This window comes from Onychomys torridus, chromosome 1, assembly GCF_903995425.1.
Source record: "Onychomys torridus chromosome 1, mOncTor1.1, whole genome shotgun sequence".
NCBI classification, from domain to species: Eukaryota; Metazoa; Chordata; class Mammalia; order Rodentia; family Cricetidae; genus Onychomys; species Onychomys torridus.
The window spans coordinates 148616831-148633157 of record NC_050443.1 but is presented as its reverse complement, the minus strand read 5'-3'; the positions used below and the strand labels follow the sequence as shown (position 1 = coordinate 148633157).

At 42.7% G+C, this 16327-nt stretch overlaps 1 protein-coding gene across 1 annotated transcript in view; it reads left to right on the top strand.

Moving 5' to 3' along the window:
- Nucleotides 1-16327, top strand: part of Gldc (glycine decarboxylase) — a 93152-nt gene that overhangs the window by 43102 nt on the left and 33723 nt on the right. The window contains exons 11-15 of the mRNA XM_036209422.1: nucleotides 389-469; nucleotides 3756-3853; nucleotides 4314-4398; nucleotides 4562-4603; nucleotides 6204-6346. Of these exons, the coding sequence (XP_036065315.1) occupies nucleotides 389-469; nucleotides 3756-3853; nucleotides 4314-4398; nucleotides 4562-4603; nucleotides 6204-6346 (449 nt within the window). The remainder of the gene's footprint in view (nucleotides 1-388; nucleotides 470-3755; nucleotides 3854-4313; nucleotides 4399-4561; nucleotides 4604-6203; nucleotides 6347-16327) is intronic.

The window sequence follows — 16327 nt, the reverse complement described above, 5'->3', positions numbered from 1 at the left end:
GAGCAGGTAGCTCATATGCTCCTGGGGTCATGAGCAGATTTATATAGCAAACTATCCATTGGCCTTGCCAAAAATGGGTTAAATTCTCCAGGCCTTGCCTCCAGGAACCTGTTCATGCTATTCGCAGGCCATGGCCCCCGAAGAAGTTACAAGGCTTTTGGCATAGTTAGTGTCCACAGGTGGCTTGCCCAAATCTAAAGCTTGTCAAGTTGGAGACTGATCTAGTCACTTTCCTGTAGAGATCAGTGTGGTCCTGATGATACCCTTGTGTTCTAGAGTGGATGAAGAGTTTGTCCAGAACCTTCTCCCAATTTGGCATTTTGTATAGTTACCCTTGGTGGTCTGGAGTTTGGGGCTGATGATTTCCTTTTGGTTTTTGTTCCTGTAGCTTGGCATTTCTTTGGATGAAACCGTCACTGAGAAGGATCTGGATGATTTGCTGTGGGTCTTTGGCTGTGAGTCCTCCGCAGTAAGTAAAGACTGCAGAGTCTTCATAATGATTGTTAGATGTGGTGTCCAGGATGGCTCTGCTCTGCCTTTTGTGGGCTGAATGTGAGTGAGAACAGGGTCAAGTGTGGCAGTGGCCAGCCACTGTTCAAATTATGGCACTGCCTGTCCCTTTCTTCCTGTGACTGTTGATAGTTAAAGTCACTGTTAACAGACCCTGTTGAGGACAGTACATCCAGGGTAGGTGGATTATTAGTGATGCAGCACCCTGACTTCAATACAAAGATTTGTGACATTGTATTCTGGGAAATTTATTACACTCATTTAATGAGTAATTTTTCAAGGATGTAATATATGCCAGGTATTATGCTATGTCTTGAGGTTATGATGGCAAATTGGACATGATCTCTGCCTTCACTAAGTGTATAGACCAGTGAGGAGCCAGACACTAAATCCCAGCCTGGGCTGTGAGGAAACTATGAGTAGAATAGAGCAGCTTCTCACTGGGGCTTGGACCAATTTCCTACAGTAAGATCTGAAACTTGAGGGTGAGTTATTACACACTAAGATGGTGTGATAGAAGAGGAGGGTGGGTTCAGATGTCCTTGCTATCCTGGGGAAACAGCCATAAAGGTCAGGAGGAGAGATAGTCCTGCGACACTAACGCAGTTTTGCATGACTGAGTGGCTTTCCACAGCAGTGACCTGTTAGGGATGAGCAAGACGGGTTATCCTTCCATAGAATTAAAGTGAGAGAAGCCAGTGGCTCCTTAGACCTCTGGCAAGACTCACCCAGAACATTCTACACACTTTCTCCATGGTTTGTTGCATGGATATGACTTTATGGAATATTTATTGAGTGAGCCAATGAAAGAAAGCTTTTACTATAGAAGCTGAAATATCTTCCAGAGTGCTGAGTGGTGATCTGTGGTTGTCTGGACTCTTTTGAGAACATTATTCAGCTCCAGATACAATTATAATTATAATTATAAATGACCAAGAAGCTTCACTATGTTCCCCCAATGTCAGATTTTATTAATTAAAAGGACCAAGTAAACTCCTTCCCCCATAGAATGAACACTGGACTGAGTGTTCCCTGAGACTATTGACCTGTGTGCATTTGAGGAATGTTTCTGGAGTCATTAATACAAGACTCAAACCGTGTATTTCCATTTGTTTTCTCTTGCTATGATGGCACACTCTGACCAAAAGCAATTTAGGGGCAGGAAGGCACAGTACATCACTGAGGGAAGTCAGGGTAGGAACGCAGATGGAGACTGTGAAAGATGGCTGCTTACTGGCTTGCTTTCTCACACATTCCAGGCCCTCTTGCCCTGTGTGGTAACATTCACAGTAGGCCAGCCCCTCCCTCATCAATCCTCACTGAAGAAAGTGCCCTGTAGACTTGCCTCCAGGCCAATCTGATGGAGGCAATTCCTCAGTTGAGATTCTCTGTTCCCAGGTGACTTTAGTTTGGGTAAAGTTAACTAAAACCTGCACATGATGCTATTAGCAAAGAGAAGGAAGAGGAGCAGCCATGCATTTAATTGGATCTTCTAGATAGAAAATCCTTATGATTTGCATAAATTTTCTCCCTTTATTTGAGCAGCTTTTTGGCTCTTCAGGATAATATCACTGATGAACAAATGTTTTTATTTTTGCTTATTTATTTCCCTTATGCTAATGATTGAACTCAGAACCTCACACACACTGGACAAGTAAGGACTTGATTCCTGAGCTACAGTTTTTCATTTACAGCTCTTGGTTGCTGCTCTTTGGGGGCATGTACTAGGTTTTTAACTTGGGCCTTGCTTATTATGCAAGGCAAGTGACCTGGTCCTGAGCTACACCCACAACTCAAATGTTCTGATTTTAATTTGTTATTATTGTTGTTGAGACAAGGTCTAGTGTAACCAACTATTGAACAGTTTTTTTTTAGATTTATTTATTTTTATTTTACACATATGAGTACCTTGCCTGTATGAATATATGTGGTTTGAAGAGGGTGTAAGATTCTCTGGAACTGGAGTTACAGAGAGTTGTGAACCGCCATGTGGGTGCTGGGAACTGAACCTTGGTCCTCTGGAAAAGCAACTAGTGCTCTTAACCATTGAGCCATCTCTCCCTCTTCGCAAGGACTGAACTGTTCACCTTCTTGCCTCTACCTTCCCAGCACTAGGATTATAGGTGTGTGCCACACATCCAGTTTGTGCTGTTCTGTGGACAAAATGCAGATCTCCTGCACGCTTCAGAAGCATTCTGCCAATTGAGCTAAAACTCAGCCCCTCAAATGTTTATAATTTCAGTGAAATACAAGTCTGCAACAATCTCTGGGACCTTTACGGCAGCAGAGAGATGAGCCGAGGGAGGCAAGAAGGCCTGTTGACTCAGTGCACCCCAGCTACTGCCACTTTGGCTCACTCTTTGGACTCTTTGGGAGTCTAACCTCAAGTGGTTTATTTCAGGTGTATTTAAGCACAGTACAATATGGTGAAAATTATTCTGGTGATGAGTAACTCAGTCCTGAGTATTCAACAAAGCATGCATAAATCTCCTTGAGGAGCAAATTAAGCTAAATACAGATCCTATGTGACTACATCGAAACTCTTTGTAAAGTCCATAAAGATAGTTTCTAGAATTTGACTGAGAAAAACAGATTTGTTTATGGTTGATTGAGAAAGACAAACTCACAATAAGGATCTGGAAGAGGGTCCAGTGCTGGAAAAGTTCCCAGCCATGAAGATATTGAGGATAGCACATGAAAGTCACCAGGCTAAAAAGTCCATCTGCTCCAGCCTTCCTAGCAGAAAACAGGTTTTACAATCCTTCTCTTAAAGAAACAGCCCTATGTGCTTCAGGTTCCTCTAGTACATGGTTGTGAGCACGAAGACCTCTGTGCCCCCTACACAGGTCATCTTTTTTTTTTCTTTTGCTGCTCATGCTTTTGGTATAATATTTAAGAAGTCATTGTTAAAGCCGGACGTAGTGGCAAAATGCATACCTTTCGTCCCAGCACTTGGGAGACAGAAGCAGGTGGACCTCTGTGAGTTCAGAGTTAGCCTATCTACATAGCAAGTTCCAAGCCAGCCAGAACTACATAGTGAAGCCCTGTCTCAAACAAGAAATAACAAAGAACAAGAAACCATTGCTAAATCATAGGTCCTGTATATCTGTCCATTTATTTTCTTCTAAGTGTTCAATTAGTTTGGCTTTTAAATGAATGTCTTGATACGTTATTTTTGGATTTTTAATCTAGCCTGGAAGCTTCTATCCATGCCACGTCCTTCAGTTTCCACATCTTTCTTGTAGGAATTGGTAGCTGAAAGCATGGGAGAGGAAAGGAGAGGTCTTTTGGGGTCTTCATTCAAGAGAAGCAGCCCATTTCTCACACATCAGGTGTTCAACAGGTTTGTGTGGCTTCAGTGAATTCTGCATTTTGTGTCCTGGCAATGAACCAGGGAGCTTGGGAGGGTAGTTGCTCCTGATGCTGACCACTAGGTCCTGGGTTATTGCCACTCAGCCAGGCTCACTAATATATCCATGCCAGATAGAACCCATCCCTGATGTGAGCCAAGTGTACCTTGTCTTGTGGCTGCTCCACTGTGCTGGGACTGGGATGGGGAGGGGAATTTGCAGATGTATTTGCTAGGCAGATGTTGGTCTGAGGAACTCTAGCCTCTTCCCAGGGTTCTCTCCTTCTTAAAGGTAGCTTCTTACACCAGGTGTGCACTGAGGTCCACTAGAGTCTCTGCCCTTCCCTATGACATACAATTACCGCGGCTTTGGGGTACGACTCCTTCCTTATTTTGTATGAGGATCAGCATGACTCTAATTCAATGGCTCTGACCTTATGTTTCATGTTCACAGCTATCACTCAGAAACCAACCTTGTCCGGTATATGAAGAAACTAGAAAACAAAGACATTTCCCTTGTTCACAGCATGATTCCATTGGTAGCTGTTTGTGGCCTTTCTTTTCACTAGCCCCATCCTGAGTCCTCCTGTGCATCGTATCTCAATACAATGCAAGAGGCTTCCCTTGCGGGGAGGTGGGCGGGTTGTGAGATGGGCTGTAGATGATCATTAATGGGGTGCTTCTTGGATCTGTTTCTTCAAGGGGTCCTGCACCATGAAGCTCAATAGCGCCTCCGAACTCACAGTAAGTAGGTCTCGTCTACGAAGTGGGTGCTTAGGGGCAGATTTCCAGTTTGTACCGAAGTGGATGAAAAAAAACCTCCCTGGACTGTGGCTATGTGCTTTAGCAATCCTTTATGTTGCCATTCTGCAGTCATGGCAGAGACCCTGATATTTCTCACAACTTAATCAGTTAAATTTATGGATAAAGCCGGTGTGGTGCTACGTGCTCTTAATCCCAGCACTCAGGAGGCAGGGGCAGGCAGATCTCTGAGCTGAGGGCTAATCTGGTGTAAAAATCGAGCTTCAGGACAGAGAAACTGTGCCTCAAGAAACAAAACAAAACAACAACAAAATGTATGGCTAAAACTTCCTCTTATCATCAAAGTTTTACCTCATGATAGTTTTAAAGCCAACGATATAAGTTATTATCCCAGCTTAGGTTCCCAAATAGCTAGGTATGCAAGCATGTCTACCATGCCCAGTTATGTAAGATTATTATTACTGTTACTATCTTTTATGGTTTTGTGTAGTGTGTGTGTGTGTGTGTGTGTGTGTGTGTGTGTGTGTGTGTGTGTACATGCATGCCACAATGCACAGTGGTTCTCTCGTTCTACTGTGTGGGTCCTAGGGATCAAGTCAGGTCATCAGGCAACTCCATCACTGACTCATCTTGCCAACTCCATAAAATTAATTTTTTTTAAAAAATTAAGCAGGTAACTAATTTTTATTTTTTGTTTTCTAAATCTGGGATTTAAAAAAAAACTTCTATTTTTACCAATTTGTAGTTAGCCTCCGAGGCAGACTTAAGAACGCTGAGCATGGGCCGAGGTTGGCTCTTTGGTAGAACACTTGCCAGGCACCCGTGGACTATGGTTTGCCTCTTAGTTACAACAACAGAGAAAAAAATTAAAGGGCTAAAGTAAACTTCTGACGGTCACATGCCTGTAACCCCAGCACTTGGGAGGCAAAGGCAGTACCTTGAGTTCTCATCTCAAAACCCAAACAGACAATATATACCTCTTCCTGTAAATCCAGTCACAGTTGTCAGAAGGGCGAGATTTGAGGTTTAAATTTATTATTGCATCAACAGGAATGTGATAACATGGTGTTGTAAGAGGTGCTCATCTCTATAAGGCCAAGATCACTTCAGCAGAGCTAACTTATTCCTTTTATCTCTTGAGATTATTCTGATATTGCGAATTGTTTCAGGCAAAGGAACCCATTTGGGACTGTGTTAGGAAGGATCTTTTCTGTTTGCATTTCTGTTCATGGCTGGTTCTGCTCAGTGAAAAGAAAATACTGTGTATGCATGTGTGCACATGTAGAACTCACTGCTTCAGGGATGTAAGTCTGTTCTGGGACCTTTCTGCTCCTGGATAGAAAGAATCATATTTCAGTGTGAGTTTCCTTCTTGGCTTTTGTGTTCCACTTGTACAATGTAGATAGTAATAGTTACTATTTCCTTAGGTTGTGCAGAGAAACTGAATGCATATTCTAAGTGCCTTGACAGACCCTGGCTCCTTCATGCCATTCTTGGTGTTGGTATATTGTCATTACCATCATCATTAAAATCATTGTTACTTTTACAGTGTACATGTGCTTATGTTCTTATTGCTTTTCAGCCCATCACATGGAAAGAATTTGCTAACATCCACCCCTTTGTGCCTCTGGACCAAGCCCAGGGATACCAGCAGCTTTTCCAAGAGCTGGAGAAGGATCTGTGTGAGCTCACAGGTTATGACCAAGTCTCTTTTCAGCCTAACAGGTAAGGGATTTTGTTTCCTCCTGTTAGGAGCTATCTAACACCCACCTCCAAAAAGCAAATTGTCATTTCTTTTTTCTTTCTTTCTTTCTTTCTTTCTTTCTTTCTTTCTTTCTTTCTTTCTTTCTTTCTTTCTTTCTTTCTCTTTGTGTGTGTGTGTGTGTGTGTGGTGTTGTGTGTGTGTGTGTGTGTGTGTGTGTAGTTTTGGTGCCTATCCTGGATCTCGCTCCATAGACCAGGCTGGCTTCAAACTCACAGAGATCTGCCTGGCTCTGCCTCCTGAATGCTGGGATTAAAGGCGTGCACCACCACCGCCCAGCTCGAAAATTGTCATTTCTATGTATCCTATTTTTGTCATTTATTACTATGTTTCATTCTAAGTTGACTGGGCACTTAGACTCTACTGGAAGGGTATGGCCAGAAGTCCAAGGTGGCCTCATTTACATAGTGGGAAATTTGGTGATCACTTGTGATCTGGAAGAGAAATTGGGAATGTTGAATAGGGCCTTGGATTTTTTCACCATATGGAGCTCTCCCTAGTGTTCCTTGGGCTTCCTTAGAGAGGAGTGCCTCTCTTGCACTAAGGTTTCTGAGTTCAAAGGAGAATGTTCCAGGTGAAACCATGCAAAATTACAAATGTTTCAGGCCCAGCCTCCCAGGTCACACAGGATGCTCTGAAAGTGAAACATGGTACTTCAATTTAGATGTTTTTATTTTGTATCAGAAATATCCACACAGAATCTATGAGTGAGCATAATAACCATAAATTTTGACTTTGTGTAATATTAACAAAGTCATCACTGGTCTTTCTACTTCCTTGGGATATTTAGATGCTAAATGCAAAAATGTCAAGAGGTCCACTAGAGTCTCTGCCCTTCCCTATGACATACAATTACCGCGGCTTTGGGGTACGACTCCTTCCTTATTTTGTATGAGGATCAGCATGACTCTAATTCAATGGCTCTGACCTTATGTTTCATGTTCACAGCTATCACTCAGAAACCAACCTTGTCCGGTATATGAAGAAACTAGAAAACAAAGACATTTCCCTTGTTCACAGCATGATTCCATTGGTAGCTGTTTGTGGCCTTTCTTTTCACTAGCCCCATCCTGAGTCCTCCTGTGCTCGTATCTCAATACAATGCAAGAGGCTTCCCTTGTGGGGAGGTGGGCGGGTTGTGAGATGGGCTGTAGATGATCATTAATGGGGTGCTTCTTGGATCTGTTTCTTCAAGGGGTCCTGCACCATGAAGCTCAATAGCGCCTCCGAACTCACAGTAAGTAGGTCTCTGTCTACGAAGTGGGTGCTTAGGGGCAGATTTCCAGTTTGTACAGAAGTGGATGAAAAAAAACCTCCCTGGACTGTGGGCTATGTGCTTTAGCAATCCTTTATGTTGCCATTCTGCAGTCATGGCAGAGACCCTGATATTTCTTCACAACTTAATCAGTTAAATTTATGGATAAAGCTGGTGTGGTGCTACGTGCTCTTAATCCACAGCACTCAGGAGGCAGGGGCAGGCAGATCTCTGAGCTGAGGGCTAATCTGGTGTACAAATCGAGCTTCAGGACAGAGGAAACTGTGCCTCAAGAAACAAAACAAAACAACAACAAAATGTATGGCTAAAACTTCCTCTTATCATCAAAGTTTTACCTCATGATAGTTTTAAAGCCAACGATGTAAGTTATTATCCCAGCTTAGGTTCCCAAATAGCTAGGTATGCAAGCATGTCTACCATGCCCAGTTATGTAAGATTATTATTACTGTTACTATCTTTTATGGTTTTGTGTAGGTGTGTGTGTGTGTGTGTGTGTGTGTGGTGTGTGTCTGTGTGTGTACATGCATGCCACAATGCACAGTGGTTCTCTCGTTCTACTGTGTGGGTCCTAGGGATCAAGTCAGGTCATCAGGCAACTCCATCACTGACTCATCTTGCCAACTCCATAAATTAATTTTTTTAAAAAATTAAAACAGGTAACTAATTTTTATTTTTTGTTTTCTAAATCTGGGATTTAAAAAAAAACTTCTATTTTTACCAATTTGTAGTTAGCCTCCGAGGCAGACTTAAGAACGCTGAGCATGGGCCGAGGTTGGCTCTTTGGTAGAACACTCGCCAGGCACCCGTGGACTATGGTTTGCCTCTTAGTTACAACAACAGAGAAAAAAATTAAAGGGCTAAAGTAAACTTCTGACGGTCACATGCCTGTAATCCCAGCACTTGGGAGGCAAAGGCAGTACCTTGAGTTCTCATGTCAAAACCCAAATAGACAATATATACCTCTTTCTGTAAATCCAGTCACAGTTTCAGAAGGGTGAGATTTGAGGTTTAAATTTATTATCTGCATCAACAGGAATGTGATTAACATGGTGTTGTAAGAGGTGCTCATCTCTATAAGGCCAAGATCACTTCAGCAGAGCTAACTTATTCCTTTTATCTCTTGAGATTATTCTGATATTGCGAATTGTTTCAGGCAAAGGAACCCATTTGGGACTGTGTTAGGAAGGATCTTTTCTGTTTGCATTTCTGTTCATGGCTGGTTCTGCTCAGTGAAAAGAAAATACTGTGTATGCATGTGTGCACATGTAGAACTCACTGCTTCAGGGATGTAAGTCTGTTCTGGGACCTTTCTGCTCCTGGATAGAAAGAATCATATTTCAGTGTGAGTTTCCTTCTTGGCCTTTGTGTTCCACTTGTACAATGTAGATAGTAATAGTTCCTATTTCCTTAGGTTGTGCAGAGAAACTGAATGCATATTCTGAGTGCCTTGACAGACCCTGGCTCCTTCATGCCATTCTTGGTGTTGGTATATTGTCATTACCATCATCATTAAAATCATTGTTACTTTTACAGTGTACATGTGCTTATGTTCTTACTGCTTTTCAGCCCATCACATGGAAAGAATTTGCTAACATCCACCCCTTTGTGCCTCTGGACCAAGCCCAGGGATACCAGCAGCTTTTCCAAGAGCTGGAGAAGGATCTGTGTGAGCTCACAGGTTATGACCAAGTCTCTTTTCAGCCTAACAGGTAAGGGATTTTGTTTCCTCCTGTTAGGAGCTATCTAACACCCACCTCCAAAAAGCAAATTGTCATTTCTTTTCTTTTTCTTTCTTTCTTTCTTTCTTATTTTCTTTCTTATTTTCTTTCTTTCTTTCTTTCTTCCTTTCTTTTCTTTCTTCCTTCCTTCCTTCCTTCCTTCCTTCCTTCCTTCCTTCCTTCCTTCCTTCCTTCCTTTCTTTCTTTCTTTCTTTCTTTCTTTCTTTCTTTCTTTCTTTCTCTTTGTGTGTGTGTGTGTGTGTGTGTGTGTGTGTGTGTGTGTGTGTGTGTGTAGTTTTGGTGCCTATCCTGGATCTCACAGAGATCTGCCTGGCTCTGCCTCCTGAATGCTGGGATTAAAGGCGTGCACCACCACCGCCCAGCTCGAAAATTGTCATTTCTATGTATCCTATTTTTGTCATTTATTACTATGTTTCATTCTAAGTTGACTGGGCACTTAGACTCTACTGGAAGGGTATGGCCAGAAGTCCAAGGTGGCCTCATTTACATAGTGGGAAATTTGGTGATCACTTGTGATCTGGAAGAGAAATTGGGAATGTTGAATAGGGCCTTGGATTTTTTCACCATATGGAGCTCTCCCTAGTGTTCCTTGGGCTTCCTTAGAGAGGAGTGCCTCTCTTGCACTAAGGTTTCTGAGTTCAAAGGAGAATGTTCCAGGTGAAACCATGCAAAATTACAAATGTTTCAGGCCCAGCCTCCCAGGTCACACAGGATGCTCTGAAAGTGAAACATGGTACTTCAATTTAGATGTTTTTATTTTGTATCAGAAATATCCACACAGAATCTATGAGTGAGCATAATAACCATAAATTTTGACTTTGTGTAATATTAACAAAGTCATCACTGGTCTTTCTACTTCCTTGGGATACTTTAGATGCTAAATGCAAAAATGTCAAGTTTATCCTTGCTGGGCATGGTGGCACACACCTGTAACCATAGTATTCAAGAGGCAGAGGTAGCTGGAGCTCTGTGAGTTCAAGGCCAACATGGCTCTACATAGTGAATTACAGGCCAACCAAGGCTACAAAGTGCTGTTTTTTGTGTTTTTTTTTTTAAATCCTGTTTGTTTGTTTAATCCCTGCTTTTCCATTTATTTCCTTTAAGTATAAACCCAGGGGACATTTATAGCCTGGTTGAGAAAAGTAATAATATTTAATTGCCTTTCCATTTTCCATTGAGCCCAGCATGGCTTGCTTCGACTTGATCCCAGAACTCTTTTTGCCATTCTTAAAAGTCACTCAATAGTACACACTCAAAAGCACATTCTAGAAACCTTTGGTTCCAACTTCTGATACAATGTTAAAGGCAAACAGAAACAAGAAGCATGTCTCTCAGGGACACAAGGGGAAACAAGCTGAAATTATTGTTAGTGTGTTTGACTTCTAAAGCTGAGGAAGCTGCTGTGCTGGCTGCTTTTATGTTGACTTGACCTAAGGCATAGTCATCAACAGAGTGGGGAGCCTCTGCTGAGAAAATGCCTCCATAAGATCAAGCTATAGACCAGCTGGTAAGGCATTTTAGTGATTGATGGAGGAAGGCTCAGCTCATTCTGGGTGGGGGCTACCTCTGGGTTTGATGGTCCTGGCTTGTATAAGAAAGCAGGCTGAGCAAGCCGTGAGGAACAAACCAGTAAGCAGCACCCCTCCATGGCCTCTGCATCAGCTCCTGCCTCCAGGTTCCTGCCCCATTTGAGTTCCTGTCCTGATTTCCTCCAGTGATGAACAGTGGCATGGAAGTGTAAGCCAAACAAATCCTTTCCTCCTCAATTTGTTTTGGTCGGGGTGTTTCATCACAGCCATAGTAACCCTAACCAAGACAGTTGCTTTTGAAAAAAGAGTGCAAATGGGTTGGGAAGGTGGTTCCGTGAGTTCAAGGGCCTATTGAGCAACCATGAGGACGTGGTAGCATCCCAGGGCTCCTACATTCAGATAGGAGGCAGATTCTTCAGGATCTGTTACTGTTTTTTGTTGGGGGTGTTTTTGTTTTGCTTTGGATTTTTTTTTTTCTTGTTTGTTTTTAAGTCTAGACAAGGTCTTGCTGGCCTCAAATTCATAGCAATTCTCTTAACTCAATCTCCCCAATGCTGAAATTTTAGGCCTGAGCCACCAAGCCAGGTTCAGCTTTTTAACTGTTACAGTCCAGGAAATATTTTAAACTCTTTAATTGGGAAAAGATCTCACTATGTAGTTCTGGCTGGCCTGGAGACTCAATATGTATAGATCAAGCTGGCCTCAGACTCATAAAGATCTTTCTGCCTCTGCCTCCTGAGTGTTGGGATTAAAGGTGTTGGCCATGCCTGTCTTTTTGTTTGTTTGTTTGTTTGTTTCTGTTTTTGTTTTTCGAGACAGGGTTTCTCTATGTAGCTTTGTGCCTTTCTTGGAACTCACGTGGTAGCCCAGGCTGGGCTTGAACTCACGGAGATCCACCTGGCTCTGCCTCTGAGTGCTGGGATTAAAGGCATGTGCCACCACCACCCGGCCCATGCCTGTCTTATTGTCATTTTTGGTGTTAGGTCTGACTGAGGGCCTCATGTATTCTATGTCAGCCATCTGCCACTACAGTACTTGCTAACTCCTACTACTTTTTGACTTATAAAAATGCAACATCCTGAGTTGGACGTGGTGGTACTCTCCTGTGGTCCTAGCATTGGGAGATGGAAAGAGGAGGAGGAGCAGGAGTTCAAAGCCAGCCTAGGCAACATGAGAGCCAGGGGGAGATCTGGGGAGAGGTGAGGCTTAGTGTGTTCTCCGCTCCTGAGTTTTGTGTTGCTGTTTGTGTGTGTGTGTGTGTGGAAAATATGTAGAAATATTTTTCATAAAAATACTGGCTAGAGTGTCACCTTTCTCCAAATATTCCAAAGCAGCTTTCATTTGAGAAATTTCCATAGTGTCCATGAAATTAAACATCATGTTCTTCTTTAGACACAAGGAAGGACGAAATGTACAAACCTAGATAAAACTAAGCTGAGTATGTGGCAGCTACTTCTAAATCTCAGGCTTTTCACCCAGGATTCCTGGCAAGGGGGCTCTAATAAAAAATAAAAATCATCGAGCTTTATATAGTCTTAAGTTTTTGTTCCACTCTTAGGAAAAGCCATTTTAGCTGTTATGAACTGCTTCCCTGTCTCTGTATACAATTTATTTTTTATTTGAGCTTTTTCTCACACATTGACTCTGTATGTACTTGTACAGACAGCAGCATCTAGGCACCTGGATACGGAGGCTTTAGTTAGCCAGAAAACAGTGGGGTCTCCTCAACTCCAGCCTCTTGCCAGCTCTTTCGTTCTTGATCAGTTATTCTGGTTTCATCTAGCATATTGAACTTTCTTAGGGATTCTTGGAAGAATGTGTACTGGTTTTAGATGAAGTTGTCCACTGGTTTCCCTTCACTTTGCACTGAACAGTGAAATGCATGGCCACTCCCCCCCCACCTCCCCCAGCGCCCCCCCCCCCCCAGTGGCCGCAGAGGCAGTTCAAGCCACTGCTCACTCACACGAGTGGGTCTGAGGCTTGCCACCCCTAAGCATTGCCTCCTGCAGCCTCCCTTGTAGCTTCAGGCCCTCAGCTCTTCATTTCCAATAGATGTTAAATCTATGTTTTGAAGTTCCCTTCCACATGAGATACTTTTCTGATTGCCTCTGCCTGGTTTATACAGATGAGCATTTTTCATAATACTTTTTCACCAAAAGGTGGCACTCATAACTTTGTTTAATGATTCCTCTGTAGTTAAGCTTCACATGGCATTCAAACATACTTGCGATATTTAGACGAGACAGCTGATATTAAGAACATCTAACGGAAAAACCGTTCAGCATTTCCATCCTTTTACATAGTGCTCTCCTATTGGATTACAGTCTCTTAGGTCCAAACAATGTCATTCTAAAAATATATATATACTTATTTATTGATTTGTGTATGAGAAAGTTTATGTGTGTAGACACATGTACCACAGCATTCATGTGGTTGGAGAACAATCCACATGAGTCAATTCTCTTTTCTTCCCACCATGTGGGCCTGGGGCTCAAATTCAGGTCACCAGGCTTGGTGGCAAGCTCCTCTTTAACTGATTGGCCCCTCCCACCATCTCCCATTCTCTTTCCTTTCTCATCTATGCCTTGGTTGAACTCTGCCACAAAACAAGATGAGTGGATGATATGAGAAAAAGCTGGGGTTAATATAAAATACGTTTTAGAAAATTTTGTTTTCTTAATATATCTACATTGTCCCCTCCACTTTCCCTCCTTCCAACTCCTTTCTCCCCATCTTGACCCTTTTCCAAATTCATGTCCTCTTTTATCTTTGTTTTACACACACACCACACCACACACACACACACACACACACACACACACGCAATCTGTTGAGTCTGTTTTAGCGTGGTTGGTGTGTATATGGACTTCCAGACTGACTACTTTCTGTTAAATAACTAACGAGGGAGCTTTTCCCTAGGGAAGACTAGTTGCTTGTAGTTCTCTATCTAGGAGAGGAGTCCCATGAGAAATTTCCCCTTCCATGTTAGCGTGCCTATTGGTGTTGTCTTTGTTCATCTCGTGTTTAGGCGGCCATATTGTTGAGGTATTGAGGGTGTGGCTTCCCCGTCATTCCTAGGAGACACAAGTTTTCTTGCCCCTCATCAAGTCTTTCTGCCCATCTTCCTCGGTGTTCCCCAGCTTCAGGTTGTAGATGTGTTCCCTGGGGCTGGGCACCCGTGATCTCTTGTTCTCTGCAGGTTGACAAGTTGTAGCTTTCTCCAGTGGTCTCCATCTGCCATAAAGAGAAGCTTCTTTGATGAGAAGCAGAAGCTACACGTATCTGGGGTGTAAGGATGAGTGTTTTGAACGTAGTTAGGAACTGTGCTGGTTCAGTCACACGGCGGTTGTAGGTGTTCCAAGAGCCATGCCTTTACTAGCTCTGTGTAGTTACCTAGGTTTCTACTATCAGGCATGATTTCCTTCCTGTTGGGCAGGCTTATGATCCAATTAGACAGCTGCTGATTACCGCCAGGATACGAGGGTCACTATACATTTTTAAAAGTCCTTTTCTACAGGGGAAAGTGTTAAACCCACCGATCAAGAATAAGATCACTACTACAGCTTAAAGCCAAATTTGAAGCAATCTTTAGTTAAATAATGGCCAGGTGGATGGGGCTCTGTGCAGGTCCATACCACAGGTTCCCAGGAAATTGCCAGAATTAAAGCTTGTAGCTACACAGAGAATCCCTGTTATGAAAAACAAGAAACAGGGCTGGAGAGATGGCTCAGAGGTTAAGAGCACTGTTTGCTCTTCCAAAGGTCCTGAGTTCAATTCCCAGCAACCATATGGTGGCTCACAACCATCTGTAATGAGATCTGGTGCCCTCTTCTGGCCTGTGGGGATATGTGCAGACAGAACACTGTATACGTAATAAACGAATAAATCTTTAAAAAAACAAAAACAAAAGAACCAAGAAACAAACAAATAACAACAACAATAATAAAAGGTGTTAAGTTGTGCTAGTACTTTGGTTTCAGAAGTCAATAAAGCAATGAGTAGCCTTTGTCTGTGGAAAAAGCAGGGAAGGGTAAAGCTGATTCAGTGTTGGGGACAACTTGCTAGGTGTCTGGCTCTTGGCAGACATGTTTTTGTTGTTTGTTTTTGTTTTTGTTTTGTTTGCATTTAACTAAAGCCCCAGTTTAGCCAGTCACTGGTCTGGCTTCCCTGCATACACCCCCCCCCCCCCCACGCACACAGGTGATTGAACACAGGGCCTCGAACTTGACAGGCAAGCACTCTACCCCATCCATGCCCCCATCCCAGAGTTTGCTCTTGTGACTTTCAGTCCTCGGATACTACCTGCTCAAAGAGCAGTTAGTTTGCAAAGGAAACCTGTGTCTCCTTGACATGAGCCAACACCATTCTAAACTGTCCATCAGTCACTGTTAGCCCATGGGTGATACTCTAAGCTCAGCTTTGGCTATAAAATGAGGGTGCGGTGGAATATATTTTAGGGAGTGCAGAGTGGAGGACAGAGCATTGTGAAGGAGACAGAGAGACTTACTGCACACTTCCCACGCCTTGCTCATGGTGTTCCAGGACATCGATCCATTTGCCATTGACTCAGCATTGCTCACGGGAACATTAGTCATTAAGAATCCTCTTCAAGTGGTGCCTACAAGATAATGTTCGAGTTTCTAGTAGCTATGCAGATTCAGGGATGATGCCATGGCAACAGCAGAAAGTTGCTTGGAGATAGTGTGACCTTTGTCTGACTCAGTATCCGTTAATATTAGAAAGAGTTTTATTATTCTAGGTGTGATCATTTTGTTGCAGTTATAATTTTAAAATATCTTTCCTTTGAAATATATGTACTGGTTTAATCTGATGAAACATGAGCCTGAACTTTGTTTATAATTGCTTAGTTCAGCATAAAAGGGTTAATTAAGCATGTATTTTAAAATGAGATTCATCATAAACTAATCCTTATATTTTCTTATAATTTCAAAATTTCTCTCTTATTAAAGCTGGGGTAATGGGTTCCTTATATTTCCTTATTTTACCAGTCAAATTCCCTTAATGAAACCAGGTCTGTCTGATGGTCCTGAGCTGATAAGCAAGGCCCCCCTTTGGTTAGTGCCAAGCTGCTACTTTTGTTCCTGTAAAGATCCTAGATGAACTAGGACCATGAGTGCATAATGCATGGCTAGTGTCTGGTAAATCCTGAATGAACCCTAGGACTGTGCCTGCTTAACATGTTTAGTATCTGGTAAATACTGATTGAACCCTAGAACCGTGACTGCTTAGCGTGTAGTTGGTATCTGGTAAATACTGAACGAACCCTAGGACCGTGACCGCTTAGCGTGTAGTTGGTATCTGGTAAATACTGAAAGAACAAGTGAGATCACAATCCTGACTCTTCTTGTCTTTGCAGTGGAGCCCAAGGGGAGTATGCTG